At 34.3% G+C, this 13,912-nt stretch overlaps 1 protein-coding gene across 2 annotated transcripts in view; it reads right to left on the reverse strand.

The window, feature by feature from the left end:
* The window catches only part of Zcchc7 (zinc finger CCHC-type containing 7), a 176,522-nt gene that overhangs the window by 15,960 nt on the left and 146,650 nt on the right, over positions 1–13,912 (reverse strand). For both annotated transcript variants that reach the window (XM_027403193.2, XM_027403194.2), the window contains exon 6: positions 7,103–7,138. In XM_027403193.2, coding sequence (XP_027258994.1) covers positions 7,103–7,138 — 36 coding nt within the window. The remainder of the gene's footprint in view (positions 1–7,102; positions 7,139–13,912) is intronic.

Here is a 13,912-nt window from a genome sequence, read left to right on the forward strand (position 1 = left end):
AGAACATTAACTCATCGATATGCCTGCACTCCTGTCCAAATTTCATAGCATGTTTTTCTAAAAAATGTGTAGTACAACTGTAAAATTATGGAAATGTCAGAGATCCAAGACATTTATTTTATTTTATAAGCAAAGTTAACCCAAACTTAATTCTCCTAACTGCAAATGTCTGTATACAAGCATATTTTAGGAAGTAGGTATTTAGCTGGGAATGATAGATCATGCCTGTAATTCTAGTTTTTTGGAGGCTGAAGCAAAAGGATCAGTACTTCAAGGCCAGCCCAGCCAAAGCTCATAAAAGAAAACAAACAAACAGAAACCTTAAGTGGGCATTTATAAGCACAGAGAAATTACAATTATAAAGATGGCCTTATAATACATCTAGTAGATTAAGTTATTTTTATGTGTGTTTACATGTACATGCATAATATAATGCACACACACTTTTTTTTTTTAAAGCAAAGAAAATAAAGCTGGGCATAGTGATTTATTTTTGCAATCCCACAATTAGGAAGCTGAGGCAGGAGGAACTGCCTGCCTTGAAACAAAAACAAAACAATCGGGTGGCCTTATCAGTAATTGATGTATGTGTGTGTATGAATTATTTTCACTAATACAGATTTCTGAACACTCAGCATTAAATAATTCATGTTTCTGAAAAAGGATCCATTCATATATTGGTAAACCAGTTAAGGTGAAGGCACAGCTTAATCTCATATACATGCATGTGTGTGTATATATGTAGATTTGGATTATAAATATGTCTTCAAGTGTTCTTTAATTGTTCAATGTTTTATGACTTGGTATCATTTTCTTCATATAAATTACTGACATTACTTAAGGGCCAATCCTCAAGTATCTGGAAGAAATATTTACAAATGTACAAATTCACATATAATCCCCTTTACTTTCTAATATATGAGGGAGTTAAATAACCAATGAATTTCAAGTTTAAAGTCAGATCAATCTGAGTGGTAATTTATTCATTTTAAGTCACTTAAAAGAGTGTTTTTGAAACCTCAAAGTAAGCTTAACTTGTTTATTACAGAAGCATGTGTAATAACAAAAACAGCACTGCTTCAGAGACACTGCTTGTGGAGAGGTCAAGGGATGCTTTCCTGAGTTGTCAAAGGACTGACCTGCACCTTAAAGACTATGTTGATCCTAACTATAATTAACTAATGCAAGTAACACTGGTTTGTATACCTTATTTACATCTATTGTTGCACTGAACTATCCAGAAAAGCACACAACAGAGTCAGTTACCTGGAATGTACTTTAGGGAATGGGCATAAATCACCTATTATATGAAAAGTAGCCATTCAAATATGATAAAATTATACATTTTAGTTCTCTGTTCTGGTGTGAAGGTAGCCTGACAAAATAGAAACTGCTTAACATTTCAGATTGGAAGACTATAATTTCTGGTACTAGAGACAGTATATGGTGAGCAACTATAAGTTTGAAAAAATTTAGTTTAAGGGAGACAGAAGAAAAAAGATCAGAGTGTGCCATATATTAAAATGTAAACACCCAGAAGTGGAATTTAATTGCTATATATTTTATTAACAACTTTTTCCTACAATGATTAAATATAATTCATTTGTAAGTAAAAGTGAACTCAATGGGGAGGGGGAGAAGAAAGGATAATAAAATGTCTGAGTGTAATTTTCTACCTTTCTGTTAAAAACAGGAAAAACAGTATAGAAAATGAATGGCCACAAGAAGTCCATTTGGTGAACATGTAAGTCCTCAATACCCTCCAGCCATTAAGGGACAGGTCAAAAAGCATGGAGACCTTTTTTTAAAAATCAAATGAAAAAAGAAGTTATCATCTTCAGATTAAATAAATTTATTTATTTCTTTAATTTATTATTTTAATCTTCAGATTAAATTTATTACTGAGCAGTATTATTATCTAAAAAATGAACGAAAGTATGGAAGCTAATGATGAGATGCTTACAGACATTCAGAAAGGGGCAAAACACAAGTTTTCTTAAGCCATCCACAAACTGTACAGGCAATACACACTTCTTACTGCTTCAGTATTTCAAATGCTTTTATCTACGTCATGATCATGACCATGAAGTATTCAAATATATTTAGGCAAGAACAAGCCTGAACAAAACATACCATATTGATTTCCTGTCCAAGCCAAGTTACTTTTGCATTAAAATATTAAAAATCAAGTATGCTGAAAAATCTCTGAAGGAATGGATACCTCATTTTCCTTCAAAAGAAGAAAATACTAGTATTATTACTTCAATAAATATAAGTAAGTTATACCCCAATTTAAATTATTTTATTATACCCTTCACTCAAAAATTAAACATGTGCTCATGATTTGAAGAAACATGAAAGGAAAAAATATACATTAAGAGTGCACAGTGTCCATGCTTTTCCAGTTCCCCTTATAGGAAAAACTTTAGAAAATTGCTTTTTGGTGATTTGGCAAATTATATTTGTTTAAAAATGAATCTCATTTATTGAGATTGACACTTCCAGGTTTTACCCTCATTGAAAGCGCATTTCCTACTTGCTTTCAATGATTATTTTTGGCATGTCAGTGAAACACTTAAAAAAATTAGTTAATTTAACTCTTTTAATGTAGTAATTACTTTTTATATACTAAATTATAAAATGGTAAGACTTAAGTTAAAAAAAATCTATCATAATTTTGACATTAAGGGCAGAACAAACACTTAAATACCATACTATTTCAGATAAAATTTCCATGTGAAAAATCTTCAAAAATTCTGTCACTGTTCAAATGTATTTCCTATGTTATCATTGAAGTCATCAATGCTTATTAAAAAAGATTCTTATTGGTGCTAGTGGTAGCAAAGCTAATACTTAGCATACATAAAGCCCTGGGTTCAGACCCAGCACCAAAAAACAAGCAAACGAATCTTGTTGTTTAGATAACAAGTGACCTGAAGGAAAAGTGAAGCAGCTGGGTTGGTGTAAAGCGCTGTAAGGACACCATCACCTAAGGACTACAAAAAGGACACATGCCTTCACAAGCCCCAGAACTTAAATGAGCACATTAACTTTAGCATAGTGTCAGTGTTTAAGAGGATTTTAAATAAAACTGCATCTTTGAAATTTAACAGACAGCGAGTGTCTCAATAGCAATATTTAGTTAATCAAAACATTGACACAGCAGCATAGAGAAAACTCCTACAATTTATGAGTATTCTTGGTTCTGGGAGTTGGCAAAGTTGATTGAACTACCAAATGAATTTATAAGAGTGTTGTTTATGATCATCTCTCTGTCAGGCCCTTAAAAATGGTAATTTTTTTTTTTTTTTAAATAGTGAGAACTAGGCCTCACTCTATTTTGGAATAGACGATTCTAAAGATAATGCCCAACTGATTCTATTTTCTTGAACACACACCTGGGCTGTTTCACTCACCAACACCTGCAAACACAGGAAAGAATGAAGCCTTCCCAGTTAAGCAGCATGTGGACAGTGTTCTTACCAGTGGGCAGGTCTGCTTAGATAGCTAAGAGGCTCTCACCCAAGGCTCCTAACACACCCAATCAAAAGGAAGCTTCTTTGGAAAAAAATGAATACAAAAAAATTCTCCATTGAGGTTGGCTTTTTAAAATGTTTTGCTTTTAAAGTTATTTTTAAAGAAAAACATGACATTTTAGCATTAGGCAGTTAAAAATTGTTATTTCCCTTCCTTATATCTCAACTCAAGATAAAGACATTTGAATGGCTGTAACTTCAGTACCTATATTCACTTCCTTAGTCTTTCCTCTTGGACTGTGAAGCAGCAGTTCTAAAGTTAGCTTTCAGTCTGCTGATATTTGGGGTACCATTCTGTGGCATATGACATCCCTTAGATGGTAAAATTCTGATTTGGTGCAAAATTCATGCTGTGAAAATTCAAAAAATACACTTCTAAGTTGATGTTCCCAGATAAGGTGTGAACATGGAATGGAAAATGAAATGGAATGCTGTTAACTGCCATCTGCCTGCCATTCAGTGGGCTCAGGGTCTTACTTTTGACCACTAATAAGTCCTGGCCATAAGCCTTCCCTGGGCCAGAAAGAAAGCAAGGAAATTTATTCCTCTTCTCTACTGCACAATTAGTAAGTATTTCACTTTTGAACTGTAAATTCTAAGCATTCTAAACATTATGAATAAACATTTAAAATTTAACCCTTTTATAAAAATTATATTTTCTTCCTTACTCTGAAATTTTTAGTTAAAATAAGAAGCAGTAAGGTTGCAATACATTTTAAGTCCATACCAAAGAAGTCCAAACACAAAATTAAACAAAAAAGGTGCATTAACCTTTTTGGTTCTTAGTACATAGAGCCTCCAAATTATAATTTCCTGATTACTTTTTAAATAAGCAAATTAAGAATGTGTAATGCATGTCCAATCATACTTCTAACAGGTAAAAATTCTACTGATTATAAAACTCTGTTGGTGCCATATTAGCCTAGGGTTTTTACTATGATAGAAGAAATGAAGGGATGGAAGAAGGGACTTTCTTGATAGGGAGTTATCTGAATGAAGAAAAAAAATACATGAAGTCAAGGCTGCTAAAAATCTGGAACTGGAAGTTGTAAAGAATAGGGTTATTATGATTAAAACATTTAAAAACTAACTTGAGGAAGCAGAAGTAATAACTATTTAAGGAAATTATGTGATTGTTAAATAATTTTTTCCTGATGCATGTCTGCAGATTAACAAAGATATTACAAGGTATGATTTTTTATTAGTCATTGAAATGTAAAAAGAAAAGCAATAAAGCCACATGTTATGCTGGGTATGTGCTTTAGACTCTTATCAGCAGTGTGGATCTTTTAGAATGATGGACTTGCCTTTTATTATTGTCTTAAAATCAAGTTTGTTAAAAAAGTTCTTCTATTTAGGAGACTTCATTTTACCTTTGATGAAATTAATGAAAATAATGAAAACTTCTCTTTTGTTATCTCATTCCACAATATTTTAAGGAAGTTTTGAAATTCACAAGTCTACTTATGTTAATCAATGTCACCATCCTTCTTACATGGTTATAAAAGAGAGGCTTCCTAGACAAGCTTGTTTTTGCAGCAGCTGAAAATGTACTTGTTCTGGATATGAGTTTCTAGTTTCATCAGCTGGGAACCCCACAACAGCAAGTGAAAAGCACTCAGATGTAAACAGTTCCAAAGTGAACTTTTTAAAATAAATTTAATCCTGAAGTACAGTTCATTGGGGTTAGAAATAGACATTTTTGGTTAGAAAAGAAACCAATACACCACAATGAACTGTAGACTGCTCCATAGCTTTAAGCAGGCTGGTTGAAATGAATACATAGTAGTATTTCAAACCTAGTTTCTTCTGTGGCCATTGCTGTGATTGATGCCATATTCACATGCGAGGGCTACTCTGAGTCAATAGATGGCAGTCCATCGCCTAGTAAAAGGGCTGAAGATGGCTAAAACCAGCATGCAGTTGCTTTCACTCAATATTTAATACTGCTTAATTAAGGCAGACATTCACATATTGTTCATATACTGATAAGGCAATTTAAATAATTAGAAAATGATATATTTTAGATGAACTGATAAATATTTACACATTTATAAACATACAGTTATTCTTGCATAGTAATTCACTGTTTATTAAAACTCGGCAGATGTGAACTACAATGATTACTTCAACATTTTCTGAAAGAAAATCAACCAAGTTTCCAGATATGGATAGTTTTCAAACTGAATGTTATTCTTACAGATAGGATATATTATATTCTAATAAAGGTGAATTTATTTCTTTTCCACATTGAAAGATCTGTACTCTTTTTATAATTTGTTTCTGAAAAGCTAAAAAATATTCAAAATATCTTTAAGTATTTCTGTTACATTTGAAATTACCTTTCATCCTTCATTAATAGTCACATAAAATTCTTTAGTGGAAAAGCTAAAAGAATAACAGTCAAATCTACAATGATATTACTTAATAAAGCTAATGAGTACTGCTGTACCATTATACAGAGACTCTGTGATCTTGAGAAGTATAAGAATAATTAATTCTGCTTTCACCAGGTTTAGGCTATAAGGGCTTCACCATTATTCCATTACCAAAGAACTGCTACACAAATATAATCCATTGACTGCATTTTTACATGTATGTATACAATATATAGAAATGTATATGACTTTTATTTTCTATAACACTATAGCTTTAAACAGACCTGCAGATGCTATCCCAGATACTGTGGCCCGAACAGACAATGGGAAATGAGTCTACCTGTTGGCTCACTTTTTACTTCTACAAGAGGAATGCAGTATGAAGATATGTTTTTTTCTAAACTGCCGTTTCTCTTTTCTGATCTTCCTTATTATACACAAAACCCTTTATATATTAAACTTCAACAACTATTAATAATGTTAAGTCATATAACTGTATAATTAAAAGAAACTGTCTATCAGCGCAACTTACTATATTGAGAAGGAGCAGTAAGGCAACAGTGAACTACTGACATTGTTTAAGATGGAGAGTCAAAGTGAGCTGACTTCATAATACTGAGCATCAGTCAACTGGATTGTATAGTGACATTTTTATGCTTTTACTAAGAGCAAAATCTTAATAAATCAGAATTTAATAATTTGACTAAGCATGTATGTCAAGAGAGTTTCAAGGACAGGAGAGTTGAACTGTCCTATGAGAGGTACACTGAGCTTTTTCTAATCATTTAAGAATTTATCTTAGTAAAAGCAGAAAAATGATAATGGATGGTGTTGTGGGCTCTATGCTTATGGACTGTGGTAACAATATTGTAAAGGCACTGAATTATTACACTGCTTCATAGCTTCTAGCATACCTTTCTCATTTAATTTAATGAATATAGTCTAAGCCTGAGAGTATCAACATATAATCATTCAATGATGTGAGTAATAGAAATCATTTGAAATCTTTTAAAAACAGGAAGATAAAGGACAGGCAGTGGGGAAGGTGTATTATTGCTTTCTCAGTACAAACTCTCCAGATGTTTATTATCTTGCTGCAGAAGATGCTTGTCTATATTTTATGGTCAGCAGTTCAGAGAAGGGTAAATAGGCTGAGTGTTGAGGAAAATAAAAGGTGTTTTTACTCACCGTTAGGTGATACTGCCTCCAGATTTCTGGGCAGGCCTGGAAAATAAAAATATTGATCAGCTGGGAGCATGAAACAAGGTACTTTACAGCCTGTTGGTTTTGGCATAACCCAGCATCCACCGGTGTCGGTCACAGGAAAATAAGAAGCTTAACAGAAAGGGTCTGCATTTCAGCTTCAAAAACCTGGCTAGACAGTTTAATTGAATTTTACACTGGTTTAGCACACTCCCTGCCATTGTCAGGAAGCCAGTAACAAAGTTTTCCTCCTCTTTTTCTTCTCAGGTTAGAAGTTTAGGTACTAAGGTGGGATAAAGAGTCATAACTTAGTTAAACTAGTAAATCAAGAGCAGTGATCAAAATCTGTACTATTAAGCAAACACATCTTTTAAAGGAGCATTCTGAACTTCTCTGGAAGCACAAACAGAAGACAATTTTAGAGCAAGTGCTTCTAAGAAGCCCTCACTGCGTTACATACTTCTCTGTAATAGCTGCTGCTATCTTTTATCGAACTATTTGGTGCTAACTTAATAGTTGATGAAAAAGAGAATTAAAAAAAAAAACCCAACCCCCCCCACCAAACCCCTCAAGTTTAAGCCCTTTCCTCTAAATGTTAAAATTTTACATGTTTTCATATTTAGAGAGAAATAATCTAAAAGCAAAACAACAAAACCTCAAAAATTCTGTCAAAGATGAACTTACTGAAATCACAATAAATAACAACAAAATACTTGGCAACAGTCACGTCAATCTCTTCATGGCAAATTATGACCTTGTTTAGGAAACACTGTCTCTAACAGCAACTATTTAGCTCATCAGTTGACCATCTTTGCAGAAACAGAACGTTGATGACAGCAACTATGAACAGCAAAAACTCTACTGAAAATACCACATAAGTGGTTAGACAAAGATAGTATAACTCAGAAATCACATCTTATATACTCTAATTAGCACATGCAATTTTCTATAGAAAAGTGTGTAAATGAGAATGCCTAGTGGTCAGCTTCCCAGTTTTAATGTTAATAAAATATAAAGTGTCTGGAAAAAAAACCCCACAGCTTATGTCAATAATTTCGGGATGAATAAAACTAACTGAAAGGAAACTAAATTCAGAAAATTAAAAGTAGCTTCAGGAGGCAAAGACAATGTTAGTACCTGATAAATAATAGCTACAAAAGTTCTTAAGGATGATAAGTACAAACATACTTACAAAGACCTAACGTATGATATATCTTTAAATACTCATTCCTACCTTCAAGCATAACCTTTTTGCTGTGTACATATAATTTGAGTTGGATTACTATAGAGATAAGCAAGCAGTTATTTATACATTAGTTATGGATAGTTCTTGATTACCACAGTATCCTCAGAATAATACGGTTGAAAAATCACAATCACTGAGTTGTCATAGACTGGCAGAATGCCACTTTACCATGTGACCTTTGCTAGTATAGTAGCAATTTAGTAATAAAAGAAAGAATTACTTGGTTTTTGAACAATCATTTGGTCGCTCTGTACACAAAGATGATGACTAATACAGAAATTTAGTAGTGAAATACTTGAAACTTCCTTTCTTTTATTAGACAGTAGCATTGCAATTTAAAAAATTCTTTCTGGCTATTTAGCATTCCTATGTACAGCTCCATTTTACTATTTTATACATAATACTATGTAAGGTTAGAAAAGAGACTTCAAAGGAAGGGTCAACAGAAAGCACACACATTTATTTAAGTATGAACTATAACTGCAATCATTAATTGAAATTTAAAATCCTATTTTTTTTTTGACATGCTAAAGCTTTGGCAGTCGCTTCTTCTTCCTCTCCCTTCTTCTTTTTAACATTCCTTAGCATCCTCACACACACACATATTTTAAAATTTCTCACAAAAGAGGAGGGCAAGCATTCAGGTTTATATATCTAGTACATGGAAAATTTAGGTGGAATAAATTAGCTTCTAAAGGAAGAAGCTAACTATCGCAATCGAAAACTTGGTCTAATTTATTTTAAAATAAATTTTAAACTGAATGAGTAGTCAGCTGTGCAGCTCATTTAAAGTGAAAGTATAATAAAGCATCAAAGTACAGTTGTATTACTGCCTCGGTCCTCTCCCCTCACTGGTACTTAGGTAGATGGACCCACAGGGCGTCCTTAAGTCACACAACCGAACACACAAAGTGCACTTGTACATCTGTTTCTGCAATGTGGTACACTGTTTGCCAACTTTTGCCCAACTTGTTTTCCTGTCTATTGTATTTTGGATAATAAACATACATGAATAACTGATTGTTATTATTCATAAAATTCAAAGATGAATTAACACAGTTTGCCATGCCAGATGAATTGAGAGTTTATATTGTGCATTTCCACCCATATTGAATTTTATCAGGTGCTAATTATTGTTTTATGAGAACAACGGCTTAGGGCATCTGTTGTTTAATTCCCACTTCCCTATTCTCAAATGCGTACATCAAAGAAAATAAAACACTCAATCTTAAACAGCCCCTGACAGCAGACCAAGACTCAAGTGCTCAACAGACAAGGCCCTTGCCACCAGTTCTCATATTTCCACAACAATGAACAAACACAAAAACAGCACTAAGCGGCCTTTCCTCCTCCTCAGCTCCCCTTGGCCAGTTGTCTGCCTTGTACTAGAGAGAGCCCTTGAACGCAGCCCTGCTGGGAACACAGCACAGGAGAAAGGATTAGCCTTACTAACATGCTAGCATTTGCAAAAGGGAAGAAAAAAAAAAAAAAACCTCAGTACTGTATTTGGTATATGAATAACCAAAATGTATGAGCTGACAAGAGACCAGGACAGGCCTGTGGCTCCCCGGGAGAAAATGTAGCTGTGATGAGTGACAGGGCTTTCAGGAAATATGTTCACAATCACAGACAGTGAAGGCCATGACCTAGATCGTTTAAGAGCTTGTCTTGTCAAATTATCAAAAGCTTCTTCCTCTCTGAATAAAGAGTGACATAAGTGAGTGTCAGAAAGCTGCAGGCTGACAAGCCAAGCATACAATAACAGAATGCACGTCACATACATGCTGAACACCGCCACTGCTAGCGGCAAATCTTAATGAGAGCGCGGCCAGCCCAGGAGACTTGGGTCCCTGCTGGCACAGCTACTCATCTCACAAAAATCCTTCAGCTCCAAGTCAGTTAGGCTCTGACACGACAACTACAATTACGAAACACAACTTTTTAACAGAACCCTCTGGTGCTTTGTCAAAGCCTCTGTTGTTAAGAGCTGGCCCCTTAAGTCACTGCAGCAAAACAAAAGATTTAATAAAACAAGCAATATTCAGGGATGGTGAATAACTTAAATAGGAAAAACTAAAGAGAATAATTTTGTTTAAAATTTGTTGAATGAGACACAATTGCAAGAAAAATGTTAGTTTCTTGATTCAACTACCAGTGTAACTCTCCTATATGCACATTTATATCATGTTAGGCACCTCCACTTCAAGTGAATGACCCTGTGCTGGAGTCTGGTCAACAGACTCTTCATATAATGACTCTTAAGTCACCCAACTGTCCAAATACTCGGCTAATCACTGTGTATGTGTGTGATTCCTCTGACACACAATGTGTTTATGCTTCCTATTGCATATACACTGAGTACATGTGAGCAAGGATTTATCTTAGAGTGAAAAATTTAAGAGATTATCCTAACATTTACCTTAAATTAAAATTCTACATAAAAACAGCTCTAAGGTCTAAAATAACAGAAACCTATAATTAAAATTCAAGACGTTACTGTTTTAAGGTTGCTTACGATATTTCTACTCTGCATAAAAACTGGCTGTTCTTGGTAAAGAGAAGCTATAAAACACATTAACACAAATACATCTATACACATATACATCACCTATGTGTGACAATATATATAGAATCTATATTTGTTTTTTTCAGCAATTAGTATGAAAAGCCATTCATTGATCAATATCTCAAAGCTGCTTCCAAAATGAGCCAGACTCCATAGTTTTATTCAAGGTCAAAATTTAATCAGTCCCTATACTCATGATCCTCTGCAATAAGGAGTACAGACTGCTATTTTTTTTTTGCACAAAATGTTCACTTTCTTGTAGTCTCTTAAGTGCAATTGTAAGGGCATAAAGTTTGTCAAATTATTGTCCTTATTTTACAGAAAAATAATTAAAATCAAACACACACAAAACCTCAACACACACATACTCAGTTCTCTTAAGTGACATTTTCTTTTGAGGAAGATTTTTGTATAAGGACTCTAAAATGTTTCTGGAGTTACTCTATGATTCCAGATGACTGATGCAAGTTCATTTTACAAATAGTTGCTAATCTTCTAACACATGCTGTTTTTATCTAAGGATACTGCAAGTAAAACAATAGAAGAAAATGATGATAATGAATCATGAGAACACAACTGTTAAAATCAGCATGCCAGAACCAAATAAATGGCTGGGTTCAAATCCTGGCCCTGTACTTACTGTCTTAGACAAATCATAGACCCTGTGTCTCAGCTTCCTTATTTGTAAAACATGGCTCCTATGATGGTGAAACTTGGTAAGATTAATTCCTCAGAACAATGCCTGCTAGTACTCAACTATCATTAGTCAGAACTTCAGTCACGAGAGACTGACACTCTCTATACTTTCATTGGAGCTCTATGGTCATGGACAAATGGACATCAATAAGGCAGCCGAGATTCCACTGGATAGTGATCAGCTCATCTTTGTGGTTAAGCTTAGTAGGAAAGTAAAGACTCACAAAAAACAAATCAAAAAGGAAAGGATAAACTAGATTTTATTTAGTTGTAGCCACTGTGGTTCCTTTCTTCATAGCGGAAAAAAAAAATCAAATTGATGAGCACCTAAGACATTCAGATGAGGTCTACTTAATGTTTTCAGTTGTTCAAAAATACACAGAAAAGGATATTGGATCAGGTAATATCTGACTTTGAATCTTACAGCTAACTTCTGACAACAAAAAAATTAAAGTATTTTGATCACTGATGAAAACCCAAAGCATTCCACCCTATTCTCAAAGTGACATGTCCTTGCTCAATTTACTCAAACTTAGTTGATTTCTTTTCCTTACAATGTCGAAACAATAATAATCACAGCATTTTTACAAGCACTTCCTTTTTAACCTTAACCAAAGATTTCATCAAGAAATGAGAAACTTGGAAGATAAACCCTCATAATTCTGGAAATCTATCTTGATGGTATGCTAGTAAACATACATTAATGTACACAGGCGAGGAGAAGTCTCCTGTTCTCCAGTATCTTGAATTTCTTTAGAACTTGCAACTTACTCAGAAATTCTGTCTTTTCACTGACTTATGGGTTTATTTATTTAGTTAGTTTTTGAGACAGAGTTTCACTATGCAGCCTTGCCTGACCTCTTGAATTTTGGGGTTACATGTGCATGCTACCACGGCCAGAACTTGCATTTTTTTCTAACTAATTTTATGTGCATGAGTGTTTTGAGGGCGTACATGCATGTGCACTATGTTCACAGCTGGTGCCTGAAGGCCCCCTGGAGATGCAGTTACAGATGGTTGTAGGCCACCATGTGGGTGCTGGGAATTGAATTCTTGTCTTCTGCAAAAACAACTGCTCTTAACCATTGCATTCTCTCTCCATTCCTGCCATTTCTTTCTAAAACAACCTTTTACATTTATTTGTTCGGTATGTGTGCACATGAATGTGTGCATGCATGTGGAAGTCAGATGACAGCTTGCCCAAGTTGGTTCTCCCCTTCTACCATGTAGATTCTGGAGATCAAACTCAAGTCATGAGGCTGGGTGGCCACCTCACCAGTCTAGAGCCTCAGTTTTAAATCCTGACATTCCCATATAGAACAGCAACAAAAACTTGGGTTGATGGTATCCCTTAATTCTTAACTGTCATGAGCTCTCTCATGAGTGCCCAATGAACAGTGAATTTGACTTTTATTATTTATATTTACATATATAAAATATAAACAGCTCTCAAGAGACAAAAACCCAATGAAACAAATTATTTCCTTTGTTAACTACATTATTTCTATTCATGATCATGCTCTATTATTCAGTTCTAGTTATGAAAATATCATTAAATGCTATGGAAATTTCCTTTTCCTTTTCTCTCAAGATTCTTATAGCATCCAGGGTTTGTCAGATACACTTTTGGTTCAGAGTTGTGCTGATGCTGTCACAATGTAATATAAAAGCTCATCTTAAAAACATCATATAGGGATTAGGGAGACAGATCAGCTGGTAAAGTGCTTACTGTGTAAGCATGAAGACCTGAGTTTGGATCCTTAGTACTCATGTAAAAAGTAGGGTGAGGTGGCACACTCCTGTAATCCTAGTGTTGGGGAGGCAGAGGCAAGAGGATCTTTGGAGCTTGTTGGCCAGTCAAGTCTAGCCAAATCAGGGAGCTATAGCTTTGGTGAGATCTTGCTTCAAAAAATAAGGTAGAATTGGTTGAAGAAGACACTTGACATTGATCTCTGAGACAACACACACACACACACACACACACACACACACACACACACACACACACACACACACACACACAAAAGTACTGAACATTAACATTCATTGTAAACAGAAAACACAGGCAACCAAAAGTAAGTTAACTATAGTTGTAACACTTGAGAACTACTACACATATTTAATCCTAAATATTTTTCTATACACAAGTAGTAAGTGATTGAAAAGCAATCTTACCAAAAGCAATCTAAAGATTCATTGCAATCCTCATCCAAATCCCAGCACAATTCTTCACAGACCTCAAAAGGACAATACTCAACTTCATATGGAAAAACAAAAAACCCAGATT

This window comes from Cricetulus griseus, chromosome 2 (genome assembly GCF_003668045.3).
Source record: "Cricetulus griseus strain 17A/GY chromosome 2, alternate assembly CriGri-PICRH-1.0, whole genome shotgun sequence".
In the NCBI taxonomy this organism is placed as follows: domain Eukaryota; kingdom Metazoa; phylum Chordata; class Mammalia; order Rodentia; family Cricetidae; genus Cricetulus; species Cricetulus griseus.